Below are 24635 nucleotides of genomic sequence, written 5' to 3'. Positions count from 1 at the left end.
ACTTGAGTTCTGTTGGGAGAGCTTTAATTCTAGTGGCAAGTTATCTTCAATCTCCGAACTTCTGTGTTCCCATCTATAAAATAAGGCTATAACATCATCTACTTCATATGGAAGCCGTTTAAATAGAACAGGCACAGTACCAGGCACATGGAAAATCTCTGTACATTTTAGTAACCCCCACAATTCCCCTCATTCTACTTTTTCTGACAACACCTCTTTCTAGCTTACTATCATGCTGTGGAAAGTCAGTCAGTGTCTGGTACATAGCAAATAAAAAATGAATTAAATTCAAGTAAATTGATTTGAATGTCAATGTCTAGATAATTTTCTAAGGACATGACAAATGCTTTCACTGTAAGGTGTTTGGACTCTCAATGTCAGTTCCATTGTCCTTCATCCCTGAAGATCATTGGAGATCTTCATTAGGGTGAGAGAGGGAATTTAAAAGATTTTGTAAAGTACTTCTGTTACCTTTGAAATCTCTTTTAGTTTCCAAACTGTGAAGGCCAGATCACCCCTTGTATCATCTTTCTTGATTCCTTTTTTGGAGGTCAGGACCATGTGTCCATTTCACCCCGTCTCTTTTGCATATTATTTTTGTGTGCTCATGTTGCTTTCAGTGACTTAACTATCTTCAAAACATTATAAATATTAATCACTCAACTTTGTAAGAAACTAGAAAAAAACACAGCCCCTAGTGAAAAAGGCATGCCATGCAATTGGCTGTCATCAAAAGGGCTTGCCACATCCCTGAAATCCGCCATGGCTCAGGATCGATCTCAGGCAGCTAGAAAAACCCATCCAAAAAACAGCTCTGAGAGTGATGATATAATACAGAGTAATGCAGTTGAAATTTTGTGCTAGGTAATGTTTAAAATTAGGTGCCGCGTTGCCAGCATATTTCTAAATTGACAGTCATTGGGCAGCATTCCATAATGTCTCTACTTTTTATGTCTTAACTGAGCTGCCCAGGAACACATCAAAAGTTATAGCTTCAAATTGTTCTAATGTGCTGCTTGCCATACTGTGGTTGTCACAAAAGAAGCACTTTCATTACTTTGTGTAGCTTATAACTTTTTTTAAAAAATTACCTCTTCGAGTTGACATTTCTCATAGGTAAAATCTATCCTAATATTAAATTTGGTTACCCCCTTCAAAGTTCAGAATTTAAGCTAGTTAAAAATCTTTGTGCACTTGTTTATATTCAAGATAATACAAACCCTGTTAATTTCAACTTCAAAAAGTCTTCAGAGATTTTGTAAGGACTTGAGTAATTTAGGAAACAATTTTGGTTATGTAATATTTTCATGAATAAAAATATGGCACTTCTGAGATATTGCAAAAGGGACTTAATTTAGTCTGCAGTTTAGAGTCATTTTCTCAACCCAGGGCCTTAGAAAAGTAGCCCAGTTGTTGGGCTAGATGGGGGTCTGTTGTCTGTGTGCCCAATGTGAATAATGGAGGGGTTGTATTTCTCAGCTGGTGTCTAGGTCTAAACACCTATGAGAGACTGTTCTCCTCCCCTCTTTGTGGAAACCTGCCTTACATACCACCCCGTCCACTAGGTCAGGTAGGCAGTGGTGTCCAAACCTGGCAGAATCAAAGGAATCACCTGGGTAGCTTTAAAAACCTCACATTTCCAGTCTCCAGCCACAGAGAATCTGAATCAGCAGATAAAGAGCTGTGGCCTTGGCCACAGAACATTACTTTCTGGCTCCTTCACTGCCCTTAACACAGTTTGATGACTGCAACACATTGATCCACCCATGATGCATGGCACATGGAGCAGCATTTAAAACAGCAGCAGAATACTGTGGACAGATTGGGAGAAGAAAGAGGCCACACAGAAAGCACAGCCACAGGTAGGGGCTAAATTAGAAACTGTAAAGAATACCCAGTGCTGAGCAGGGGACAAAAGCATTGATTCTACTCCATGCCCGCCTATTATATCCACAGACTATGAAGCCAGTTTCTGCCTTGAAATACTCTCCTCTTTCCCCACATCTGTCTTGTGACTGTGTGTGTGTGTGTGTTGTGGGAAATTGTTCTGTCTCTTCTTTTCTTCAGTTTCTTATCATAGCCAGTTACATAGAAAATGAGAGAGAAAGAGATATGGACACTTCTGGCAAAGTGTAAGGAGACAGGAAACAGGTATTTGGGAGGAAACAGGAAGAAAAACTCTTGAAGAATATATGGAAACAGTTCCTGGTGAGTGTGGAGTAATAGTATTTTTACCTTTTATCTTCTGAAGATATCCTGACTATTTAGCATATTTTTTATCTCCCTTTCCTAAGTGGATGGCTTTATTTGTAAAGACTGGTGGCATTGCCATTAAAGATAATCCTTCATTAAAATATCCTTCTTACATAAGGAACCCTCTGTTGTTTATTCCAAATTAAGCCAGGGAAGTCCTGCATGATTGTCATTTATTCAACATATTTTTATTGATGAGATCACTAGCTGCATGGAGTTCACAGCCAGTTGGGGATGCAGATGCATAGACAGAGGATGACAGCACTGAGTGGCAGGTGCCTTGACGGGGGAAGTACAGAAGGAGGGGGAGCACAAAGGAGAGCACTTCACCTCTCTTGGGGCTGAGGGAAGGCTTCAAAAGGAAGTGCAATTTCAAGTTGTATACCGCAGGGTGAAAATGGGTGCGTCAAGCATGAGTGGCTGAAGAACTAAAGATGCCAGCCTTGGGGATAAGAAAGCATGATTCCATGGCTGGAGAACTGAGAATGGTCCTAAATGGCCAGGCTGAAGACAAGAGATGAGGCTGGAGAATTAAGTGGGGGTCAGACCATGAAGGATCTTATGCATCATATAAAAAAGTTTGATGTTTATAATGGGGTGACCCATTTCACTTACGGGTTTTATATTTAGCCCTCTTTGTCTTCTTTTTATCAAAGGCATCACAAATAAGAGGTAGTACCCTTCTATTTGTCACAAATAAACAGGAACTTCTAAAAGTAGGCATGTGAGAGAAAAGGGTTAACATAGCAAGTGTCTATTCTTAGAAAGACTTGCTTGCAAAATTGGTCTGTGGCCAGCTTTTGGGAACTGGCCTGGTAAACAGTTTCCTAAAATGACATAAAACCTTTCCTAGCTGATAACAGTGGCTTGCTGTGTCTAGATGTGCAAACCATATGGCTTATATACAAACTTCCTCTCCTTCTGGGACTCTGGAACTTCGCTACATGCTAGGCTGAAGGTACCTGTGTGGGTAGCTTCCCAATAAAAACCTTGGATGCGAAGTCTCTAATAAGCTATCCTAGACGGAAACATCACACACATGGTGCTGCATTTTCATAGCTGGGAGAAAAGTATGCTCTGTGTGAACTTTCATGAGAAGGAGAGAATGTAGGAAAGCTAGCAGATAGATTCCTCCAGATTCCACCTATTTTTTTCCCTTGTGAGCCACTGTGTGTCCTCACTACAGCACTGTAATGTCGAAGCCATGAGTACAATTGTGTGCTAAGGCCCATGAGTCCTTCCAGTGAATCTCCTAACATAGGAGAGACCTTGAGGATCTCCAACATGCATGCTATGAATATTTACCTATAACTAGTTACTGAATGAGTGAATAAATTGAGCTATTAAAAGGTAGAAGTATTAGTGTTCATATATATATATATATGTTTTTTTTTTAACCAAAATTTGTTTAGCTGGTTTTATCTCTCACCATATTTCTCAAATTCTCAAAGTTGGCTCTGAATTACTTTTGACTTTTATCTTCAAATAATAAAGATGTATCAGTTTTGAAGGGGGTCAAAAGAAAGAGCTACTAGTTCTAAGAGCAATTTAAAATCAGGAGATCCAGAAAGGATTTAAATAATGGCAAGCTTCCCAAGGTAACTTCTTTCCGTTTCTTTTATCAGGTGAGGACATACTTAATTGTGCAGTTCCGGGTATACTAAAAGCAACCACATTATTGTATTAGTAGTGCAACACCCGAATACAGACAGCCTATCTTGTTACATTAAAAAATACATTAGCATTAATATTTAGGGAATAAGAGTGATGGACTAGATAGTAATATGTAATTTATACTGGGAAAATTCTGCTCAAGACTTATTTAAGAGAAATTTCCTTTGGAACAATTAAAATAAATTCCTGGCTTTTTAATGAGCTTCAGATCCTGCCTGAAGGAACTTAAAACCAACCAGGCAATTCTTGAATTTCTTATGGCTTCGTCTTCATTTTTGAAAATTCCTTGGAGCTCTGCCTGTCTTACTGAGTTACTGGCAATAGTGTTAACCTGTTGAGTAGTTCCGCCTTAGACGGGCCTTACATTTTTTTTTTCCCCATCATCTTTGTCTTATTCTGGACTGAGATACAAGTATAAAAATGATGGGTTTACTGCTGTCTGCTTTCCATTTGACCTTGTAGAGTAGCCTTTTCTGTGACCGAGTAGTAAAGAGCATTGCTTCTTCAGTGTGGCTGGGCTTGTTGTGGATCTTTATTTCCTATCTTATTGGAGAGGATTTACAGTTCATAAACGGACTTTAATATAGAAGTTCCCTGGAGTTGTAACTATACAATGACATAGCGATTTCCCAAAATGCAGCTTTACAAGGGTAGTTTTCTTCATAGGCTGTTTACATTGGTTTTGCTTCCATTTTATTGCCTTCTCATTCTTTATTTTTCTGTTTTCTCCTTTTTCATTATCATGTGGTCAGATGCTTCCCCTCAGCTGGCCATAGATACTTATTTTAATACTTATTGCACTTATGGAATGAAGTTTTATGTTTCTTGTTCATAATTTTAAAAGCAAATGAAACATTTTTACTGTATTTCTCTGTTTATAAGGACTTAATGGAAATGCTTTTTATTCACGTGAACCTAGATTATTTTTGTTATGTTTGAACAAGGGATTGTTTTGTTGATTTGACTTGACTTTGTTCTCCTAGGTCAACAGCTTTAATGGAAAGTATATTTTAGATTGCTGATATAAGTTTACTTAGAATAAGTTGGTTGCCAACAAAAGTTCAGTTCTAACCAAAGTGTAGGTTATTTGTGTTGGGCCTTGTGTTTACAGGCCTCCTTAATGAAGTGAGTGTTGTGAGATTTGCTGGTGTTTGTGGTGTCATTAGTTTTAGAAGAAAAGTTCCTGAAGCTTCTTGTAGTAACAATAACCTGATAGTCTGATGTTATTTCTTCTCAAAGAGATGTAGTTGTGTCCTTTGTATTGTGACATTTTGTATATTCTATTTCAGTTTTCCAGTGAGGTGGTCATTCAGAGCGTACACATCTGTTCTGTATTTTAACCCACGGATGAGAATATTCATTCAAGCCAAGAAAGTTAAAACTAAACATCTTTGCTATTGCCTCTACAGACCCAGGTAACTCATCTTTCTTCAGTTATCTTCACAGAGTTTTTATTTATAAAATTGATATGCTCCCTAAAGTTGTCAAAGTGAGGACATTGACTTTGATAGTAAGATTTTTACATTGTAAACAAAATTTGAACCACATCCGGGAAGGTATGCTAAAGGGTAATTGGATGTGAACAAATATCTGGCAGTAATAGAAACATACTGCAGTGAGCATGCTAAGTTAGATCATCACCCCGAGTAGAAATTTGTTTTTTACTTCAGTGAATTTTAGGTGCTTTGACAGCGATTAGTTCCACTAAATGATCACAGGTCACGTATATCTTCTGTTTACACAATACATTTGAACTATTAAACCATGTATATACATGTTTCTATTATACATATAGAATGAATATATTTATAAATATGTATCTGGTTGATTTATATTTTGTGTTCTTTTTTACTTTAACATAAGTGTTTTCAAGGTTTTGTTGTTGTTGTTTTGAGACAGAGTCTCTCTCTTGTCACCCAGGCTAGAGTTCAGTGGCGCAATCTTGGTTCACTGCAACCTCTGCCTCCCTGGTTCATGTGATTCTCCTGTCTCAGCCTCCCCAGTAGCTGGGATTACAGGCGTGCACCACCACACCTGGCTAATTTTTGTATTTTTAGTAGAGACGAGGTTTCACCATGTTGACCAGGCTAGTCTCGAACTCCTGACCTCAAGTGATCCACCTGCCTTGGCCTCCCAAAGTGCTGGGATTGCAGGCGTGAGCCACTGCACCTGGCCATCCACCAGGCCCGGCCTTTAAATTTATATTTACACATTATAAAATCCATTTTTTCCAACTATGCATGCCATCAGAATGGTCATTTTCTTGGTGTGGTTTCTGGGTAGTCTTTCATATACACACCAAACATTTATCAGATTTTTCTGTGAGTTTGAGATTAGAGGAAAATAAGTTATTTGAAAAAGATACTTGCACATGCATGTTTATAGCACCACAATTCACAATGGCAAAATCATGGAACAAACCCAATGCCCATCAGTCAACAAGTGGATAAAGAAACTGTGATATATATATATATATATATATATATATATATATATACATACACACACACACACACACACACACAATGGAATACTACTCAGCAATAAAAAGGAATGAATTAACAGCATTTGCAATGACCTAGATGAGATTGGAGACTATTATTCTGAGTGAAGTAACTCAGGAATGGCAAATCAAATATCGTATGTTCTCACTGATTTGTGGGAACTAAGCTATGAGGACACAAAGGCATAAGAATGATACAATGGACTTTGGGGACTTGAGGGGGAAGAGTGGGAGAGGGGCAAGGGATAAAAGACAACATATTATGCAGTGTATACTGTTTGAGTGATGGATGCACCAGGATCTCACAAATTACCACTAAAGAACTTCCTCATGTAACCAAACACCACCTGTACCCCAATAACTTTTGGAAAAATAGAAAAAAGATAAGATTAATTCTTGTTTTGAGGACCTTGATATCTATTGGGAGAAACATTTAATTTGTGTACACTGCCTATATATGTGCCTTTTTGCCTGAACTATTTCATTTGATTTCTGCAGTAACACTGTATGTTAGGTTATCATCACCATTTTAGAGATAAGAAAATGTTAAAAGTAGAAAAGAACTCAAAAGTTCTGGCTGTAAATTCTTTACCAATCCAAATTCAATGATTCTTCTCCTATACCACAGTAACTCTTTATTATTTGTCTACATTTGTCATCTTGTCTTATTTTCATGAAACTGCCGTTGCTGTCCTGAGTGGGGTCTTGCTATCACTCATAAAGATATTAATACTAAAAATTTTAGATCTCTGCATCGTACTCCCTGACCACGCACCAATGGATTTCTCAAAAGCTTTACTTTTGATCTCTAATTATACTGCCCATCATCTTTTGAAAATAAAATATACCAATCCTGAGACTTTCCCTATAAATCAGTCCATTCATTTCCTAATACATATCAAAGCAATGTTTCCTTTTCATCAGTCTCATTCTTCTGGGAAGGGCCAAGTGTCTCCTGGATCAATCAATATAGCCGATCTTTTCAAATTAAATTTCTCTCAGTGAGTTTGGGTAAAAAATAGTTTAAGTCCATGGAAAATGTGGATTTGTCTCTATTTTATGAGGGAATTTTAGTAAATTCAGTGTAATCTACCTGAATTACTTATATCAAGTGATGGCTGCTTCCCATTGGAGTATATTGCAATGGAAGGGACTCCCACCTAAGATGTGTACAAATTTGTCTCTGGAGGAGTCTAGGTCATAGAAGAAATTATTACTTTGGAAAAAATTTCTAGGTGATTTCTTAGGTCTCTTAAACATTTTATAAGTCTGTAATTCTTGGAGTCTTAAATACTGTTTATATAATAAAGACAAGTTATCATATGGTTGTGTTACTTGATTTTAGGCAACAAACATTCTTCATTAACATTGCTTAACCATAGACCCATAATGCTGAAAGGAGCCCAAATGAGTTGGGATGGATGTTACCCTGCATTCATAGGAACCGCATGGTCCTTTTTAAGTTATTCAGGGACATTAACGCTATGTTCTCTTGTTGAATACTCTGCAACATTGTGCTTCTGAAACAGAATTCATTATTGAGGGATGCTTTCCATGTGCTAACACCCCATCCACCCATCAGACGAGTAATTTTTGAACAGTGATTCTTTTGTACACCATGCATGTTATGTGTCCATTTTTGAATTTTTACAATGCTGAATTATTTAATCTTTTATTACAGTATGATAATTGGAAGCAAAATGTGGATTAGCCAAATCTGGATTTGAATTTAGGTTTTGTCATTTACTAGTTGTGGACCTTTGGCAATTACTTGAGTCTTACTCTTCTCCACTGTGGATTGGGAATTCCTTTGCCACTGAGGTTATTATGAGGACTAAAATAAAACAGTGTTTTATGTTAAACATAAAAACAGCAAGGTTTCTGAAAAGTTTATAAACCAATAGTAGTTGTTATTACACAAATGCGTAAGAGCAAGTGGATGGAATGACCACTATGTGCAAGGCTCTCTTGTGGGCATTGGACATTTGGGAAAAGCAAAAAGAGAAAATTCCTGGGCCGGGTGCGGTGGCTCATGCCTGTAATCCCAGCACTTTGGGAGGCCGAGACAGGCAGATCACCTGAGGTCAGGAGTTCAACACCAGCCTGGACAAGAAGGTGAAACCCCATCTCTGCTAAAAATACAAAAACTTAGCCAGGCGTGGTGGTGTGCACCTGTAATCCCAGCTACTCTGGAGGCTGAGGCAGGAGAATCACTTGAACCCAGGAGGTGGAGGTTGCACTGAACTGAGGTCATGCCACTGCACTCCAGCCTGGGCGACTGAGTGAAACTCTGTCTCAGGAAAAAAAAAAAAAAAAAAGAAAAAAAAAAAAAAAGAAAAAAAAGAAAATTCCTGCCCTCATGGAGCTTACATTCTAGTGGGGGAGGAAGGACAACATGTAAATTAAAATGGATGATAAAATATCAGGTAATTCTTTTTTTTTAATTTCAACTTTTACCTTAGATACAGGAGGTACATGTGTAGGTTTATTACATGGGTATATTGTGTGATGCTGAGGTTTGGGGTATGGATCCTGTCACCCAGCTAGTGAGCATGGTACCCAATAGGGATGATTTCTACCCATGCCCCCATCCCTGCCTCCCTCTCCCCTGTCTTGTGTGCACCAGTGTCTGTTGTTCTCATGTTTATGTCCGTGTGTGCTCAGTGTTTAGCTCCCACTTATAAATGGGACTATGAGGTACTTGTTTTTCTGTTTCTGTGTTAATTTACTTAAGATTATGGTCTCCACTGCATTCATGTCACTGCAAAGGACATAATTTTATTCTTTTTTATGGCCGTGTAGTATTCTATAGTGTATATGTACCACTTTTTAAAAAATCCAATCCACCATTGATGGGCACCTAGACTGATTCCATGTCTTTGCAATTGTGAATAATGTGGCAGTAAACATATGAGTGTGTGTGTCTTTTGGGGCAAGTTAGTTCCTCTTAACAAAGGCCATTGCACAGGTCCACCTGAGTATTTTCATGACATAATGGCTGACTTCTATCAGAGTGAGCAATTCAAGAGAACAGAGTAGAACTTGCAACTTTTTAGAACCCATCTTTAAAAGTGACAGACCATCACTTTTGCCATGCCACAGGTCAGCCTAGATTTAGTGTTGGGAAGTGGGGGCACCACACATAGGCATTAATGCCAGGAGGAAAAAAAACACAGGCAACATCTTGGATAGTGGGTAGCACAGTGAGTTATGCAATAATTTTGTGGGAAGATGGTTCCAGAAGGAGGGGACAGTAAGTGCAAAGACAGGAATCAAAGGCTAGTCTAGCTAGAACACAGAAAACAGATCGAAGTAGATTGGGCAGATCAGGTAAGGTCTGAAGCAACATGACAAGAAGAGGTGGCTGTATTGAGAATGGAATGACTTGAGCAGAGGAATGGCATTACTTGACCTATGTTTTTAAAAGATTATTCTAGCTGTTGAGTGGAGAATTGATTTCATGGGAGAAGAAGAAAGGAGGGAAGTTGAGGTAGGACAGATACTATTACTATATTCTAGGAGAGAAATGAGCTTGAACTCAGGTGGTAATGGTGGAAGGGATGAAAGTTGTCCGGATTACAGATAATGTTGTGAAGGTAAAGCCAGCAAGACTTGTCAGTGGATTGGATATGGGGTGGAGAGAAAATGAGGAGTCCAGAAGGCCTTCTGAGTTTTTATCCCGAACAAAATCTTGGGAATGATAGGGGAGGTGCAAGTGTAAAGGTTAGGAGGAATGGTGGATGGAGTTCTCTTCAAATCATAGTGGACACACTAAATTTGGGAGGTCTATTCGACGTCCACATCTCTACCTATCAATATTATATGAACCAGAAAATTATTGATCCTGCCTAATTACATGTTGTAAAGAATAATTAAGGATTAGAATTATTTTTACAATACAACTAAACTAGGTAAACTCTTATAACTTAAAAGAAATAATTATGATTGAATACTACAATGTAGTTATGATTTACAACTGGGGGCTAATTTTTTCTGTGTTAATAAAAGTTCAGAACTGTAGCTTTCTTTACTTGAAGTCTGTTTTTTTTCAACTTAAATTTTAAAATACTGTATTTGATTTTGGCCAGAGTATTTTGAACAAATGTTTTAAGTGTGAAAATGAAAGTCAATGAAAGTTTAGATTTCTGCAAGTTGTTCTGATCAAATCAGTTACCCAAAATGCTGTATTAAGTTATGCTGTATACTTCTGCAGCACAAAGCCTTGAAAGGTACTTAGTGTTGCTTCATATTTTTATTTCTCTTGATGGAGAAGTGTTCTATTTTCCTCATAAAAATAGTAAAATTAATAAAAATTTATACAATACAGAATTAGATATGGGGGAAAAATCAAATAACCAAAAGCCCCTTTTACCAGTTGTGATTCATTCTGTGCTATAGCAATCTATAATGTTCCCCAAAGGAGAACGTCTGTTAGAAGTTTAATAAATATCTTTCCAGATTGTTTTCTACACAGTTATATGTATGTGCACACACATGCATGCACACACAGGTTTTTTTAAACATAAAATTATGTACAATTTGTTATTTTGTCTTACAGTTATATCTTGGAGACTTTGTCATTGTTAAATATATTGCATAGCACTATGATTTATTTAACTGTTTTCTTATTGATGTACATTTAGAGTTTACAGAGCTTTGAGCATTCTCAAACCAAATATTATTCTAGAATTTTTCTCTCTATAATGATTTAAACCAATGTTTAAAAGCCCAGTTCCAGGAATTTTCTATAACAGATGCATATACTTTCAACTGTATTCAGAGAACCTCAGGTTCTGTAGAGCTTTTCTCACCTATGATTTGTTCTCTTTGAGTTTATGGATCTATATATATATGTATGTATTTTTTCCTTTATTGTTCTAGATCATCTTTGCCATCACTAAAACAATGGACCTTGAAAACAGGTTTCTCAAGCAGTCAAATAGAAAATGTGCTTTTGGTAGTTTAAAATGATATATGAATGTGTGTTTCTGAGCATCGCAGTTAGAGATAATTGTTTTGGGACTAGGAGAAGTAGTTTATCCAGTGTCGATGATAATCTGAGAAAGAGGGCTATGCATATTAACCAGAAACTTTGATAAGTGAACAACTTCATAAAAGTTTTTAAAGAAAATTATCCTATTTTAGATGTCTAAGTGAACATTTGTGTGGGCAGATTTTCTTATCGCTCTCATGAAGTTTCCTTACAAAAGCAACATTTCTAAGTAGTGAAAGGCAAGGAAATTCACTTAGGTATAAAGTTTGCTAATTTACCAGCTGGATGCAACTCACTTGATGAATCTTTCTTAATAATTATGTATCTCTGGAGCATATAGTCTTACTAAAGAATATTGTCTTATGTATTTTAAAATAATAATCTGACTTGATTATGTTCTTTTTTCTTTCTTTCCAGAAAGTATCTTTATGTCACATCTTCTTTTAAAGGAGCATTTAAAAATGAAGTTAAAAAGGCAGAAGAAGCAGTAAAGATTGGTATGCGATTACCTGTAGCCTACATCATTGTTGTTCAGTCATTCAGCAAATGTTAATTGTGCGCTTATTCTGAGACATACATTGCTCTAGGCATTGTAGGAGCTACTACAATTAATTAAATGTAGTTTCTGTCTCTATGGAACTTCAAAACACATTCTTTCCACCTCTGAGTTTGTTTACTCATGATATTATTTATTATTATAAGTGTGATCCTGAACACACTTCAAACTAGATTGATATTTGTTAGAAACCTTGTTTGACTGTCTGGGCATGGTGGCTCACACCTATAATTCAAGCACTTTGGGAGGACGAGGTGGGAGAATTACTTGAGGCCAAGAGTTCAAGACCAGCCTGGGCAACATAGTGAGACTGTGTCTGTTTTAAAAAATAAAATAAACTAAGAAACCCTGCTTGTCATAGCACTGTGTTAGGTCATTTTAGATCCCTGCACTGCATCCGCTTTAAGAAGGATGTTCTCAAGGCAGGCGGATCACGAGGTCAGGAGATCGATACCATCCTGGCTAACATGGTGAAACCTTGTCTCTACTGAAAATACAAAAACTTAGCCGGGTGTGGTGGTGAGTGCCTGTAGTCCCAGCTACTCAGGAGGCTGAGGCAGGAGAATGGCGTGAACCTAGGAGGCGGAGTTTGCAGTGAGCCGAGATCGTGCCACTGCACTCCAGCCTGGGCGATAGAGTGAGACTCCGTTTCAGAAAAAAAAAAAGGATGTTCTACATATTCACTCCTTCTACTGCAGGAACAAAGCTCTCTTCCCCGGTATCTGGGAGTGAGTAGTAGCTCTACATCCATATTTTGTGGATTTTAAAGCATTTTTTGTCAGCTAAAAACTCATTTATGGCTTTTGAATTTACATTTGTATATTTATGTCCTATAAATTGTCATAACTAAACGAAAGCCCAATAGAAGGAAAATTTAACATGTGTAAAAGTTGTAAGAGGAACATAGGGTTTTCTGAGATCATGGTCTGTATGCCATTTTCACTGGTCGTGCTACACGTATAGAAAATACTCACTTAAAATTGCTTGAAATAATTTTGCTGTATTATAACTATTTGGCTTCCACTTCCAGCTGAATTCGTACTGAAAGAAGCACAAATCAAAGTAAACCAGTGTGACAGAACCTCTTTATCTTCTGCCAAGGTACGACATGTAAAGAGAGTAGTCTTATTAAATGGCAAATTGTGTCATTTGCTTTTTCCTGTGCATAGTTGTCTCTTATCATCTACTTCCTAAACTTTTAAGCACAGATAAGCTCAGAAGATTAAGTTGATTTTAACTCAGGTAAACAGAGTAGATGAGTGCAGAGAAAGGAGAGGAAACTCAGCAAGTGGGGTCAAGGCTGAGGCAGAGAGAAAAGATGAACAGAACATGAGGTGAATTTGAAATGGTGGGGAAGAGCATCACAACCCATTTCTTTAAAATGGAAAGGAAAGTAATAGGAGAAAGGGAGAAAATAATGAAAAGCCAGCAGAAGAAAAAACTAGCCTGTCAAGTCTCCTTGAAAATATCTATTCAAATTATAGCTCCCTGTGGACCTAAATAAATGGGGAAAGCAAGGAAAGGTCTAATAAGCAATCCTTCTTTCTAGTGCTAGGAATTATATACTGTAATTATGAATATTAATAACAATGCTTCCAGCTTACAAAGCTCTTTTATTATGAGCTGCTCCACACAGTTCATAAACATTCTTTGTAATTCTTACAATATGCCCATGAGTAAGATAAGTTAAAAAGAACTATTATTAATTATAATGCATTGCAACTAAGACAAAAAGAATATTGCTACAAGACATGTAAGTTTGCTACCTTTTACCAAAAATATGGTATGAAGCTGTAAACGATGGGGAATGATTAAGCAACATATTTATTTGCTTACATACAAAGGGATAAGTAGGAATATGGAGGTAAAATGCCTTACTTCACCTTCTCTTCATCCTCTTCTACAGAATGAATATATGAATCCTTTCAGTGATTTTGCCATTTAACTTTCCAGGACCAAGGCTGTATCTGATAAAGACCTTTCATATCTAAGGTCCCGAGTAAGGGATGACATCAAAGAGTAGCTTGTGGTAATGCCCCAAGCTAATTCTGTCCATGGCTTGCCCCAGATTCTCTTAGTTTTTTCTTTTCTTTTTTTTTTTTTAAATTAAAGGTAAACCTATCTTATTGTTATTGATCATTGATTTTTAATAGTTTAAGCTTTTCAAAATTTTGTTTTTAAGAAATCGTTTCCCTTTGCTTTATATGTTTGAGAGTCCAGAGAAAGACTAATGGGTCAGGACCTTGCTTCCTTTTTGCCTTCTGCTGTTTCTTCTCCCTGCCTCTGTTCTGTGCTCTGAGGGCACTGCCAGGCAGGGTGGGGAAGTCCTTGACTAATATGCCCTGTTGCTTTGATGCACTGTGGTTTCTTTAAGGCAGAGAAGAGAGCAAAGCAGAATGACCTCAACTTTTGACGTCTTAAATTCTTCTGGGCAGATGAATTTTAAATGGAATACTTGCTAACCATTTTCTACTTTCTTTTGCTTGAAATTCAGTGAAAATATTGTTCATTCAGTGGTATACCATACATCAAAAGAGGTACCCACCTTTCACCTCAGGTGGATGAAGCATGTTAAGAGGCTATTCTTATGCCTGAGAACAACAGTAATGAATTATTCCTCTTCTGCTTGGTTAGAGGGAGCATACCAGATTTAGAGTAGTGAATGAGTTGGTATATCAAATCAAAAGTGTTAATAAGAAAGATAACTGGGCATGGGGTATCCTATAAAGGGAAAGTTTGAGGAATATTAGAGGTATCCAGAATTCGATATGAAGGAGATATTTTTTGTTGGCTACTAACAAAATTTCTCAATTATCTTTTTTTTTTCCTGCAAAAATACTTAGTGGTCACATAATTGAGCATTATTGTTCTCACAAACAAAAGTCAGAGCCTGGGTACACTAAATAACTCACCCAAGTTTTCATGTAGTTTTTGTCAAAGCCTTTGTGTCGTTACAGAGAATAAAGTTTCTTTCTCTGAAAGGCAGAGAAGATATCTGGATATGTACAAAAGAGAATAGTGGGTTAGGATTTGGTTTATCTTCTAAGGTATTGGAACTGAATAATTTATCAAGTATTGAGAATCTACGATGGTAGAATTGCATTAGGTAATGCGAGCTATTGTTACCCTTGAAACATTTGGATAATAGGATAATATCAACTTGCTTTTTGTTAATTCAGTGGCATTATGTTCTCTCCCAACCAATGCACTTCTCCAGGATGTATTACAGAGAGCTTTGGAAGATGTAGAAGCAAAGCAAAAGAATCTTAAAGAGAAACAAAGGTAAGACACAAGGTTTTCTGTTTGCAGGAATCCTCTGTACTATGTTAAAACAAATTCTGGTTTCTAAGTAGGTAGATTTAGTGGTTATTGTGACAATTTTTTTTTCAGCTTTTGACATCTTATAATCTGAAACCTAATATAGTCAAGGTCCCACAACCAAGATGAACAATGTAAAACATTGATAAAGTATATATTTGCACATATACATGTGTGTCTACATAATGTTAAAACTTCCAAAAAAAAGTGAAAAATTAGTTCAGCATTTAATTGTCTGGATGAGGAAGTGAACTGCCCGGAGGAACAGCTGATAACTCACTTTCCTTCTGTGTCATTTGCCATTTAAATTCTAGAGAGTTGGTTCCAGTTTCTTCCCTTTGTCTAGTAGCTTAAAGTTTAAGATAGGAAATAATGTTTCACATGAATGTATTGCTTATATATTGCTAAAATGAAAATAGCAAGGATATGTTAACAAAACCAGATATTTACATTTGTAAGATTAACTTGCTCTCCAACTCAAATGCTAAAGAAGTTAAACTGAAAATAATCACTGCTGCCCACATAAGATCAGACTTTGAAAGCTGTGATACCTTTGTGAAACTATTTTTAAGGGAAATATGATTAGTTCTTAACATTATTTTTCGTGAGCCATGCACTGACATTCAACCATAACTTTCCTCAAAACTTAAATTTTAAATGTCAATTTTGCATTTATCAAAATAAATAAATGTGAAATGTTACTTATGCATTTACTAGAAAAATGTAAATAAATGTCATAGAAATTGTAATTTAAAAACAAAGCCCTCTCTGAGGTCTTTAGAAATAAAAACCTTCTTGAAACAAGTTCACTGTATGAGATGGTTCATACAGTGAAATGTTTGAAAAGTGACCGATCAACACTTTATTAATAGTAATGCCAGTTGCCATGAACTTGTTTTAATGGCAAAATGCTGGGTTTTTTAAATCAAAGAATATCAGTATATCATTTAATATTGTAGAGTGACTATGTCGTATCCTGTAATACCCTATTTAGGTATCCCTTATACAGTCAGTACTTTTGTTGAATACTCAGTAATGAGTAGTGATTTTTGAGAAAAAGTTTGATTCCTATATGTTTAACCTTAGATATATATGTATTTAATAAATATATAGTATGTTAACTCATGTCTTGTGTTCTATATATATCATATCCACATGGAAGGACTGATAGAACTTTATCATTGTTCTTTAATGATAGATGCATTTAATTAGTCCAATAAGTATATTATGTCAATTGTAGTAGCACATGGTCATAAGCCTGAAAACAAAAGGCCAAGTTTGTGGAGAGAGGCCAGCTACAGGGTAAGTGCAGGAGAATTATTTTTGGTGTCATTCTTGATTGGGTAAAGAAAATAATGATTTTTATGTACCTAATCTGTTCCAGGCTTATGTTTAACATTATTTCTTTTAGTTCTTATGACATCACAAGTGGCTAGGTAGGTATTACTCCCATTTTTCAAATGAGAAAGTTTTAGAGGCACCATCCATGGTCACATGGTTATTACAAAGACAGGCTTGTATTTGAAACCAGGTGTGCCTCTCACATCCAGGCATTTTCATAGCTTCCAGCAGCCTCTGATATTACAGGTGTTTATATCATAACTCCTTACTATAGCTGTTTTTATCACATTTTGGTATTTCTCAACTCTATTTTATACTTTTAATAGAAAACTCACACAAAACATAATATAGAAGGTCAGTCAGAAAAACAGGAGCTCATCTCTGTTAACCTTGTAAACTTGCTTTATTATAATAACTTATTTATCTTCTATTTTGGAAAAGGTTAGAGAGGAAGCCAGAGAATATCTATTGGCACATTCCAATCTATGTAGGATATCTGGAGACTTGAGAACATGCTGAAATTTAGAAATCACATATACTGTTAGAAATACCTAAAATTTAAAATAGCCAAGTCATCATTTTGTAAAAAATGCTGCCATGTACCTATACGACCAGTTAATATTTTAGAACTCTTTTAGCATTTTCTAGTTTTTGTAAATTTAAATTGGCAGACGTGTTTTTGAATCAGTAATGCTTTTGTTTGACTGGCGTAGTTACTGGCATCACGTTTGTGCAGAATACTTGGCTATACAGAGACAACTGAGTGTGCCTACCAGGTTTTGCAAAATATTTGGATATATGCCTTTGATGTTAACCTTCTAGTTTAATTATTAGCAGTTTCCTAAACTGTGTATGTTTATTTAATAAACAACTTTTTAAACTTTCTAAATATAACTCTAGAGAATTGAAGAAAGCCAGAACGCTCTCCCTGTTCTATGGAGTGAACGTAGAAAACCGAAGCCAAGCTGGAATGTTCATTTACAGTAATAACCGTTTGATCAAAATGCATGAAAAAGTGGGCTCACAGTTGAAGCTGAAGTCCTTGTAAGTATGTTTTTGCTTTCAGAGATATAAGCAGAGAAAGGGATGTTACAGTAAGATTCTGTCTGTGGAATGAGATGAGTGACTAATCACAATGGGAGCAAGTGTCATAGTCTCTGTTCACCTTTCCTGTCGAAGTGCAGGCATTAAGCTGCCTCATTTATAATATCAGTGAATCTACATGCATGCTCTAAGGAAAAAGCACACTTTGGGAAATTTTTTTCAATGCATTTATTGAACAACTTGATATGCGGCCATTCCTTGTGCTACCTCTTTGGCTTAAATTTTTAATGCTTTACCAATTTAAAAATAATACAAGCATATTAAATACATTTTAGAAGAGAAGGAAAAGAAAAATCCATAGTCTTGTAAAGCAACCCTACATGTATGAGTTCATGCCAGTTAGCTGCATGATCATATGTTATTAAAACTTTCTAGCCTAATTGGATTTTAGAGTAATACATTCTCGTGCTTTCCCAATGGTCTGAAACTTCTCAAGCTGCTTTCATCAATGATGTAGAGTCCTGAAGAGACACACAGCAAAGGACAGGGTCAGACAAGGTAATCATGACCAGTAGAATGGGTCAGGGAGCATTTACTATTTTGCTTCCTCACTCGCAAGGAATTAGCAATTCATTCGTTGTTTATTTAACAAGCACCTATAGTGCAGCATTGTATGCCAGGCACTATACTAAGCTCTGCTGATAAATGCTCCTTTTGCTAAAGAATGTATAGTCCAGTGAAAAGGACAAGCATATGAATGCATATTTTTATATTGTGTGAAAATAACAAGAATGATCTTATAAAACCTAGATTATGGCTGGGCAGTGTCTCACGCCTGTAATCCCAGCACTTTGGGAGGCCAAGGTGGGTGGATCACGAGGTCAGGAGATCAAGACCATCCTGGCTAGCACGGTGAAACCCTATCTCTACTAGAAATAGAGAAAATTAGCCAGTTGTGGTGGCGGGCACCTGTGGTCCCAGCTACTTGGGAGGCTAAGGCAGGAGAATGGCGTGAACCCGGGAGGCAGAGCTTGCAGTGAGCCGAGATTGTGCCACCGCACTCCAGCCTGGGTGACAGAGCGAGACTCTGTCTCAAAAAATAAATAAAGAAATAAACCCTAGATTAGTTGGATTTCTTGCTTAAATCCCAGAGCATTCAGAATAGAACTGCTTGCCATGGGCTTCCAGTTATCTGGCCTCTGATTGGCTGTGGGACCTCACCCCCTACTAATACCCTACCCTCTCTGCATTTCCTGTTTCTCAGACCTCCTAAGTTCACTTCTGCATTGAGACCTTGGGACATGCCATTTCCTCGGCCTTGAATCTTCTGTTCTCAGATTTTCTTACTGCTGGCCCTAACATGCCATTCAGCCATGAGCCTGAAGTATTCTCCACAGGAAGGTCTTCCTTGACTGTCTAATTAAAACTGGTCCATTCCCTTCCCCACCACCTGTCACTCTTCACATATCACAGCGCCTGCATTATGTTCCTCACCCCACTTATCACCATCCGAAATGATCTTGTATATTTATCTGTTTATTAGCTTCATGCCTGCCACCCTTCTGTAAAAGAGAAACTTCAAAGCCAGGGGGAACCTATATTTCTGGTTCTCACCATATTCTTAGTTCCTGGAACAGGGCTGGGTGCTGAGCTTGAATGAATGAATGAATGTTATGTTAGAGGTGAGCATCCAGTGCAAAAAGAGCATTTAGGAGGGGCAGTAAAGGAAACTGGAAAAGTCAATTTAGGCCTTCTAGAAGAATGAAGCCCAAATTTAGACTTAGAGAACGAGTAGTGAAAGGAAAGCAAGGTGGAAGAGTGAAGTGGTAACAAAACACGATAGGCAGGGACCCCAAATTGTGAGGCTTTGGCACATGTGCCATGCAAAAGGCAGTGGGGAGCCCTAAAGGCTTAGACAATTGTATGCTCTTTCCCAAAGCAGGTTATGTCACCAACCAGATTTACAGTGAGATCCTCATGGATAAGCCAACTCTGTGATTCTTTCGTAGTATTCTGAGCACCCCAAGGACCTCTGCAATGAAGAGGAGAAATCCAATCTGATAGATGAAATGCAGAGAAAGAAAGGGGTTCTCTGGCCACTGTCATTTAGAAGATTATGCTACTTTATTGCAGTAAGGCACCATGGTTTTTAATGTCAAAAGCCCTTGCCTTCCCACCCACCCTGACTCTCCATGTAAGGCAATAGGTTTGTAAAACGAGTCATATTAACTCAGTAACATTGTGCTAAAGTGATTTTTTTTTATTATGGGACCAAACACATTGGGATCACCACAGACTTATGAAAACATAATTAGCTAACTTGTTAAACTTTGACAAGGTCCAGATCAACAGAACGAATTTATTTTTGAAAAAAAAAATGATTTCAAATGACCAGAATATATTTGATTTTTTTCTTTAGCCAAATTTTCAAGATTTAAATATGCATATATTTTCTCAGACTTGGCGCAGGTGTGATTGGAATTGTTAATATACCCTTGGAGGTCATGGAACCATCCCATAATAAACAGGAATTTCTCAATGTTCAAGAGTATAATCATCTACTAAAAGTCATGGGACAGTACTTGGTCCAGTACTGTAAGGACACCGGCGTCAGTGAGTATTCAATAGTCATAGTAGGAGATACTTACAGAGGGATTACTTTCTGTGATTTCGTTAAGCTGACATGATTATCTGAATTCAGATTACCAGCAACTGAAAACTCTGAAAGGGAGCTCCTGCTTTAAAAACAGGAGTGAGAAGGGAGGAGTGAGAAGGGAGCCCATTTCAGAATCTTTCCCAGACTATTGTGAAAAACAAAGCAGCAGATTAGAAATTGCAAGGGAATGGCAATCAGAGAACAGAGTGAGGTGGCAGGTGACCATGGAGGAAGGAAGCAGAAGATTGCTCCAAATAGACTGAGAAACCCTGCTCTGGGCACTGGGACTCCACTGTGTGAGAGCACATAGTCCCATGCAGACCTTAGTAGCTCTTATAATGTTGTTATGTCATACCATGGAGTAAAAACTACTGACCCTGGGTAATTGTAGATATGTTAAACTTTTTTTTCTTTTTTTTGAGATGGAGTCTTGTTCTGTCGCCCAGGCTGGAGTATAGTGACGCAATCTCGGCTCACTGCAACCTCTGCCTCCCTGGTTCAAGCAATTCTCTGCTTCAGCCTCCCAAGTGGCTGGGATTTCAGGCACCTGCCACCACGCCCGGCTAATTTTTGTATTTTTAGTAGAGACAGAGTTTCACCATCTTGGCCAGGCCGGTCTTGAACTCCTGACCTTGTGATCCACCTGCCTCAGCCTCCCAAAGTGCTGGGATTACAGGCCTGAGCCACCACGCCTGGGCAGATATGTTAAACTTTGTTTTGCATAGTTAAAAATTCTTGGCCGGGTGCGGTGGCTCACGCTTGTAATCCCAGCACTTTGGGAGGCCGAGGCGGGCGGATCACGAGGTCAGGAGATCGAGACCATGGTGAAACCCCGTCTCTACTAAAAATACAAAAAATTAGCCGGGCGTGGTGGCGGGCGCCTGTAGTCCCAGCTGCTCGGAGAGGCTGAGGCAGGAGAATGGCGTGAACCCGGGAGGCGGAGCTTGCAGTGAGCCGAGATTGCGCCACTGCACTCCAGCCTGGGTGACAGAGCGAGACTCCGTCTCAAAAAAAAAAAAAAAAAAAAAATTCTTGAGTATGTTAATTCCAGAAAGATTTCAATTAAAAATTTCTAAAATAAATAAATCTGGAAACTTAAAAAGATAAACTTTAGTTATCTGAAAAATGTGATTTATTTAGATCACCTCACTTCCCAGAGACACCTGAACAATGAGATGATGTGCTGTGCATTAATTAAACTTCTTTTTGTTTTTCAACATATATTTTAGAATCAAGGTGTACATGTGCAAGATTGTTACAGAGGTATATTTTGTGATGCTGAGGTTTGGGATATGACTAAACTTGTCACCCTGGTATTGGGCATAGTACCCAATAGGTAGTTTTCCAGCCCTTGTCTCCCTTCCTCTCCTCTTTTATATTCCTCAGTGTCTATTGTTTCCATCTTTATGTTCATGTTTACCCAGTGTTTAGCTCCCACTTGTAAGTGAGAATATGTGGTATTTGGTTTTCTTTTTCTGCATTAGTTTGCTTAAGATAATTGCCTCTAGCTGCATCCATGTTGCTGCAAAGGACACAATTTCATTCTTTTTTATGGCTGTGTAGTATTCCATGGTATATGTGTGCCACATTTTCTTTATCCAGTCCACTGTTGATGGACGCCTGGGTGGATTCCATGTCTTTGCTATTGGAAATAACACTGTAATGAACATACATGTGGATGCATGTGTCCTTTCGGTAGAACAACTGAGTTTCCTTTGAGTATATACCCAGTAATAGGATTGCTGGGTTGAATGGTAGTTGAAATCTTAGTTTTTAAAGAAATCTTCAAACTGGTTTCCATAGTGGCTAGACGAATTTACATTCCCACCAACAGTGTGTAAGTGTCCCTTTCTCTCCACAGCCTGACCAACAGTTTTTTTTTTTTTTTAATTTTTTTTACTTTATAACAAAAGCCATTCTGACTGGTGTGAGATGGTATTTCATTGTGGTTTTGATTTGCATTTCTCTGGTGATCTGTGATGTGGACCATTTTTTTTCATGTTTGTTGGCTGCATGTATGTCTTCTTCTGAGAAGTATCTGTTCATGTTCTTTGCTCACTTTTTAATGGGGTTATCTTTTGCTTGTTGATTTCTTTAAGTTCCTTATAGATTCTGGGTATTAGACCTTTGTCAGAGGAATAGTTTGTGAATATTTTCTCCCATTCTATAGGTCGTCTGTAAATAAACTTACTTTTAAGTTAGGCAGACATAGGGCTCCATTTATGTCAAGAAATAGGATATCACGTATTCAATGATTTGGATGAAGTATGTGTAATTCATGTACATTAAAAATATGTCTCTACCCTTGAGTCAACTTAAAATCTTCACTTGAAGTTGTAATTTTAGAATATTTTCTTTTCATTTGTATCCATCCTGCCGTACCTAAAACTTTCTCACCGCAAAACAGGGAAAAGTGTAGGAACTCAGTGGGAAATTATGAAAGGGGGAATGAGGTTGAGGGGACAGATTTCCTGCAGAAGCTGAGTTTTCATGTCATGGTCTAAAACATACTCAGAGTGTGTTCTGTGCACCAGTATTATCAACATCACCTGGACCTTGTTAGAAATGCAGAATCCCAGGCCCCACCTGAGACCCACTGAATTAAAATCTGCATTTTTACAAGATCTCCAGGTGATTTATATTCACAATCAAATTTGAGAAGCACTACTCTGAAGAGTATACCTATGTAATTTTTCCTGGGATAGGCATATCTGTTTTCAGAGACATGTATGAAGTTATGCTAAACATGAGAATGATTACATTGTTTGGCAGGGTTTGCTTAAAGCTGTAGAAAACGTGTAAGGTATAAATATCAACATAAACATAGTGAGGTTTAAGTCAAACATCTACTCTCTGGTCTTTAACTGCTAATATGACATGGTACAAAAGGAAAACATTAAGCATTTGAAAATCATGAACCTCCCCATACTCCTCTTGTCTTCGCTGTAATCCCTTCCTTGTCTTCATCCTTAGAAGAAGGAATTAAGTCTTCAGAAAGAGGTAGGCATTAGATTTAAAGGTCGTAAAAATTATCTCCATCTAGGTCACACTTAGGAGAGTCATACTCAGTCCTCTTTGTGAGTGGAGCTCTCTTGAAGCCCCTTTGCTTGGTGTGTGGGTACCCTCCCAACAGTTGTATTCCCAACTACAAGGTATCATTTGCTAGCCCCCACTCCTTGCCTAATTCCCTGTCCTTATCTAATTGTTTCTCACCTTCTACCTAATTGTTTCTATCTACCTGTTTCTTAACCTTTTCAACAGATGTAATAGGGTTTGAAATAAATATATTTGTATTATTATTATTATTGTTTGATAACATATTGTTTTCACAATTCCGTAATTATCTATGAATTGATAGAGGGCTAGAGGATACTGTCACAAAAGATGTTCCTTTAGAAGGAAGGTAGAGAGTAGAGGAAGGATAGCAGGCATGTATATTTGTTCATATATTTTACTTCATCCTCAAACTTCATTATCAAACTAAATCAAGTAATCAAGGTCAGAATTGGTAGTTTCAGTAATTTGTAAGGAGATTGACCTTCATGGTCTTTGCTCATTAACTCCCACAGGAATAACCAAAGTTATATAATATTTGACTATCTGAAAACCAGTATTACAGGGCACACAGTTTTAATGAAAAGTATTTAGGTAGATTTTTTTGCCTTGTAAATAAATAAAAGATGCAGCCTTTATATTTGCTGGAAGTCTGATGTGTTTTTAGGGAAAATTGTGTCCTTGTAAAAATCGAATCGGCAACAAGAGAAATGGAGAGGTAATGACTTTGTGTCATTTATCAAATCTACATTTACTTTTGGCCCAGCTGATGCTAAGAATCTCAGAAATATTTTCCTTGTCTCTAAGTCTGACTTCACCTCACTGTCTGCTACTATGTTTTCTGAAGCTTTATACATCCTTACAATAAAATAGAAATATTAATCATCAGCTTTGGGGAGTAGGGAGAGCAGGAGAAATAAAAAGTGGGGAGAAACAAATGAAATTTGGGTTTGAACAGGAGCAGTTATGAAAAATTTATTATTAAACTTTTCCAAAATGGATCAGAATTGAGCTGATGTTTCCCAGAAGAATTCAAATCATAGTTCTTCAGTTGGCAAAGAGGCTAAAATTCATTTAGCCTAGTCACCTTTAATGCGCTCACTCTCACTGCCATTTTAAGACTGAATGCAGGCCACACGTGAAAGGAAAACTGCTCCCTCTTGAGGCGGCCCATGAATTTGCACAACATTATTAAAAAATACATAAATCTTCATATTAAATCCAAATCCATATCTCATGGGTT

At 37.4% G+C, this 24635-nt stretch overlaps 1 protein-coding gene across 2 annotated transcripts in view; it reads left to right on the top strand.

Annotated features, from left to right (window-relative positions):
• Positions 1-24635, top strand: part of MORC1 (MORC family CW-type zinc finger 1) — a 180141-nt gene that overhangs the window by 42178 nt on the left and 113328 nt on the right. For both annotated transcript variants that reach the window (XM_055259777.2, XM_055259776.2), the window contains exons 9-14: positions 5217-5342; positions 11841-11920; positions 13010-13080; positions 15197-15261; positions 17539-17682; positions 20141-20295. In XM_055259777.2, the coding sequence (XP_055115752.1) occupies positions 5217-5342; positions 11841-11920; positions 13010-13080; positions 15197-15261; positions 17539-17682; positions 20141-20295 (641 nt within the window). The remainder of the gene's footprint in view (positions 1-5216; positions 5343-11840; positions 11921-13009; positions 13081-15196; positions 15262-17538; positions 17683-20140; positions 20296-24635) is intronic.

This window comes from Symphalangus syndactylus, chromosome 21 (assembly GCF_028878055.3).
Source record: "Symphalangus syndactylus isolate Jambi chromosome 21, NHGRI_mSymSyn1-v2.1_pri, whole genome shotgun sequence".
Classification (NCBI taxonomy): domain Eukaryota; kingdom Metazoa; phylum Chordata; class Mammalia; order Primates; family Hylobatidae; genus Symphalangus; species Symphalangus syndactylus.
This window is presented reverse-complemented; position numbering and strand designations above follow the sequence as displayed.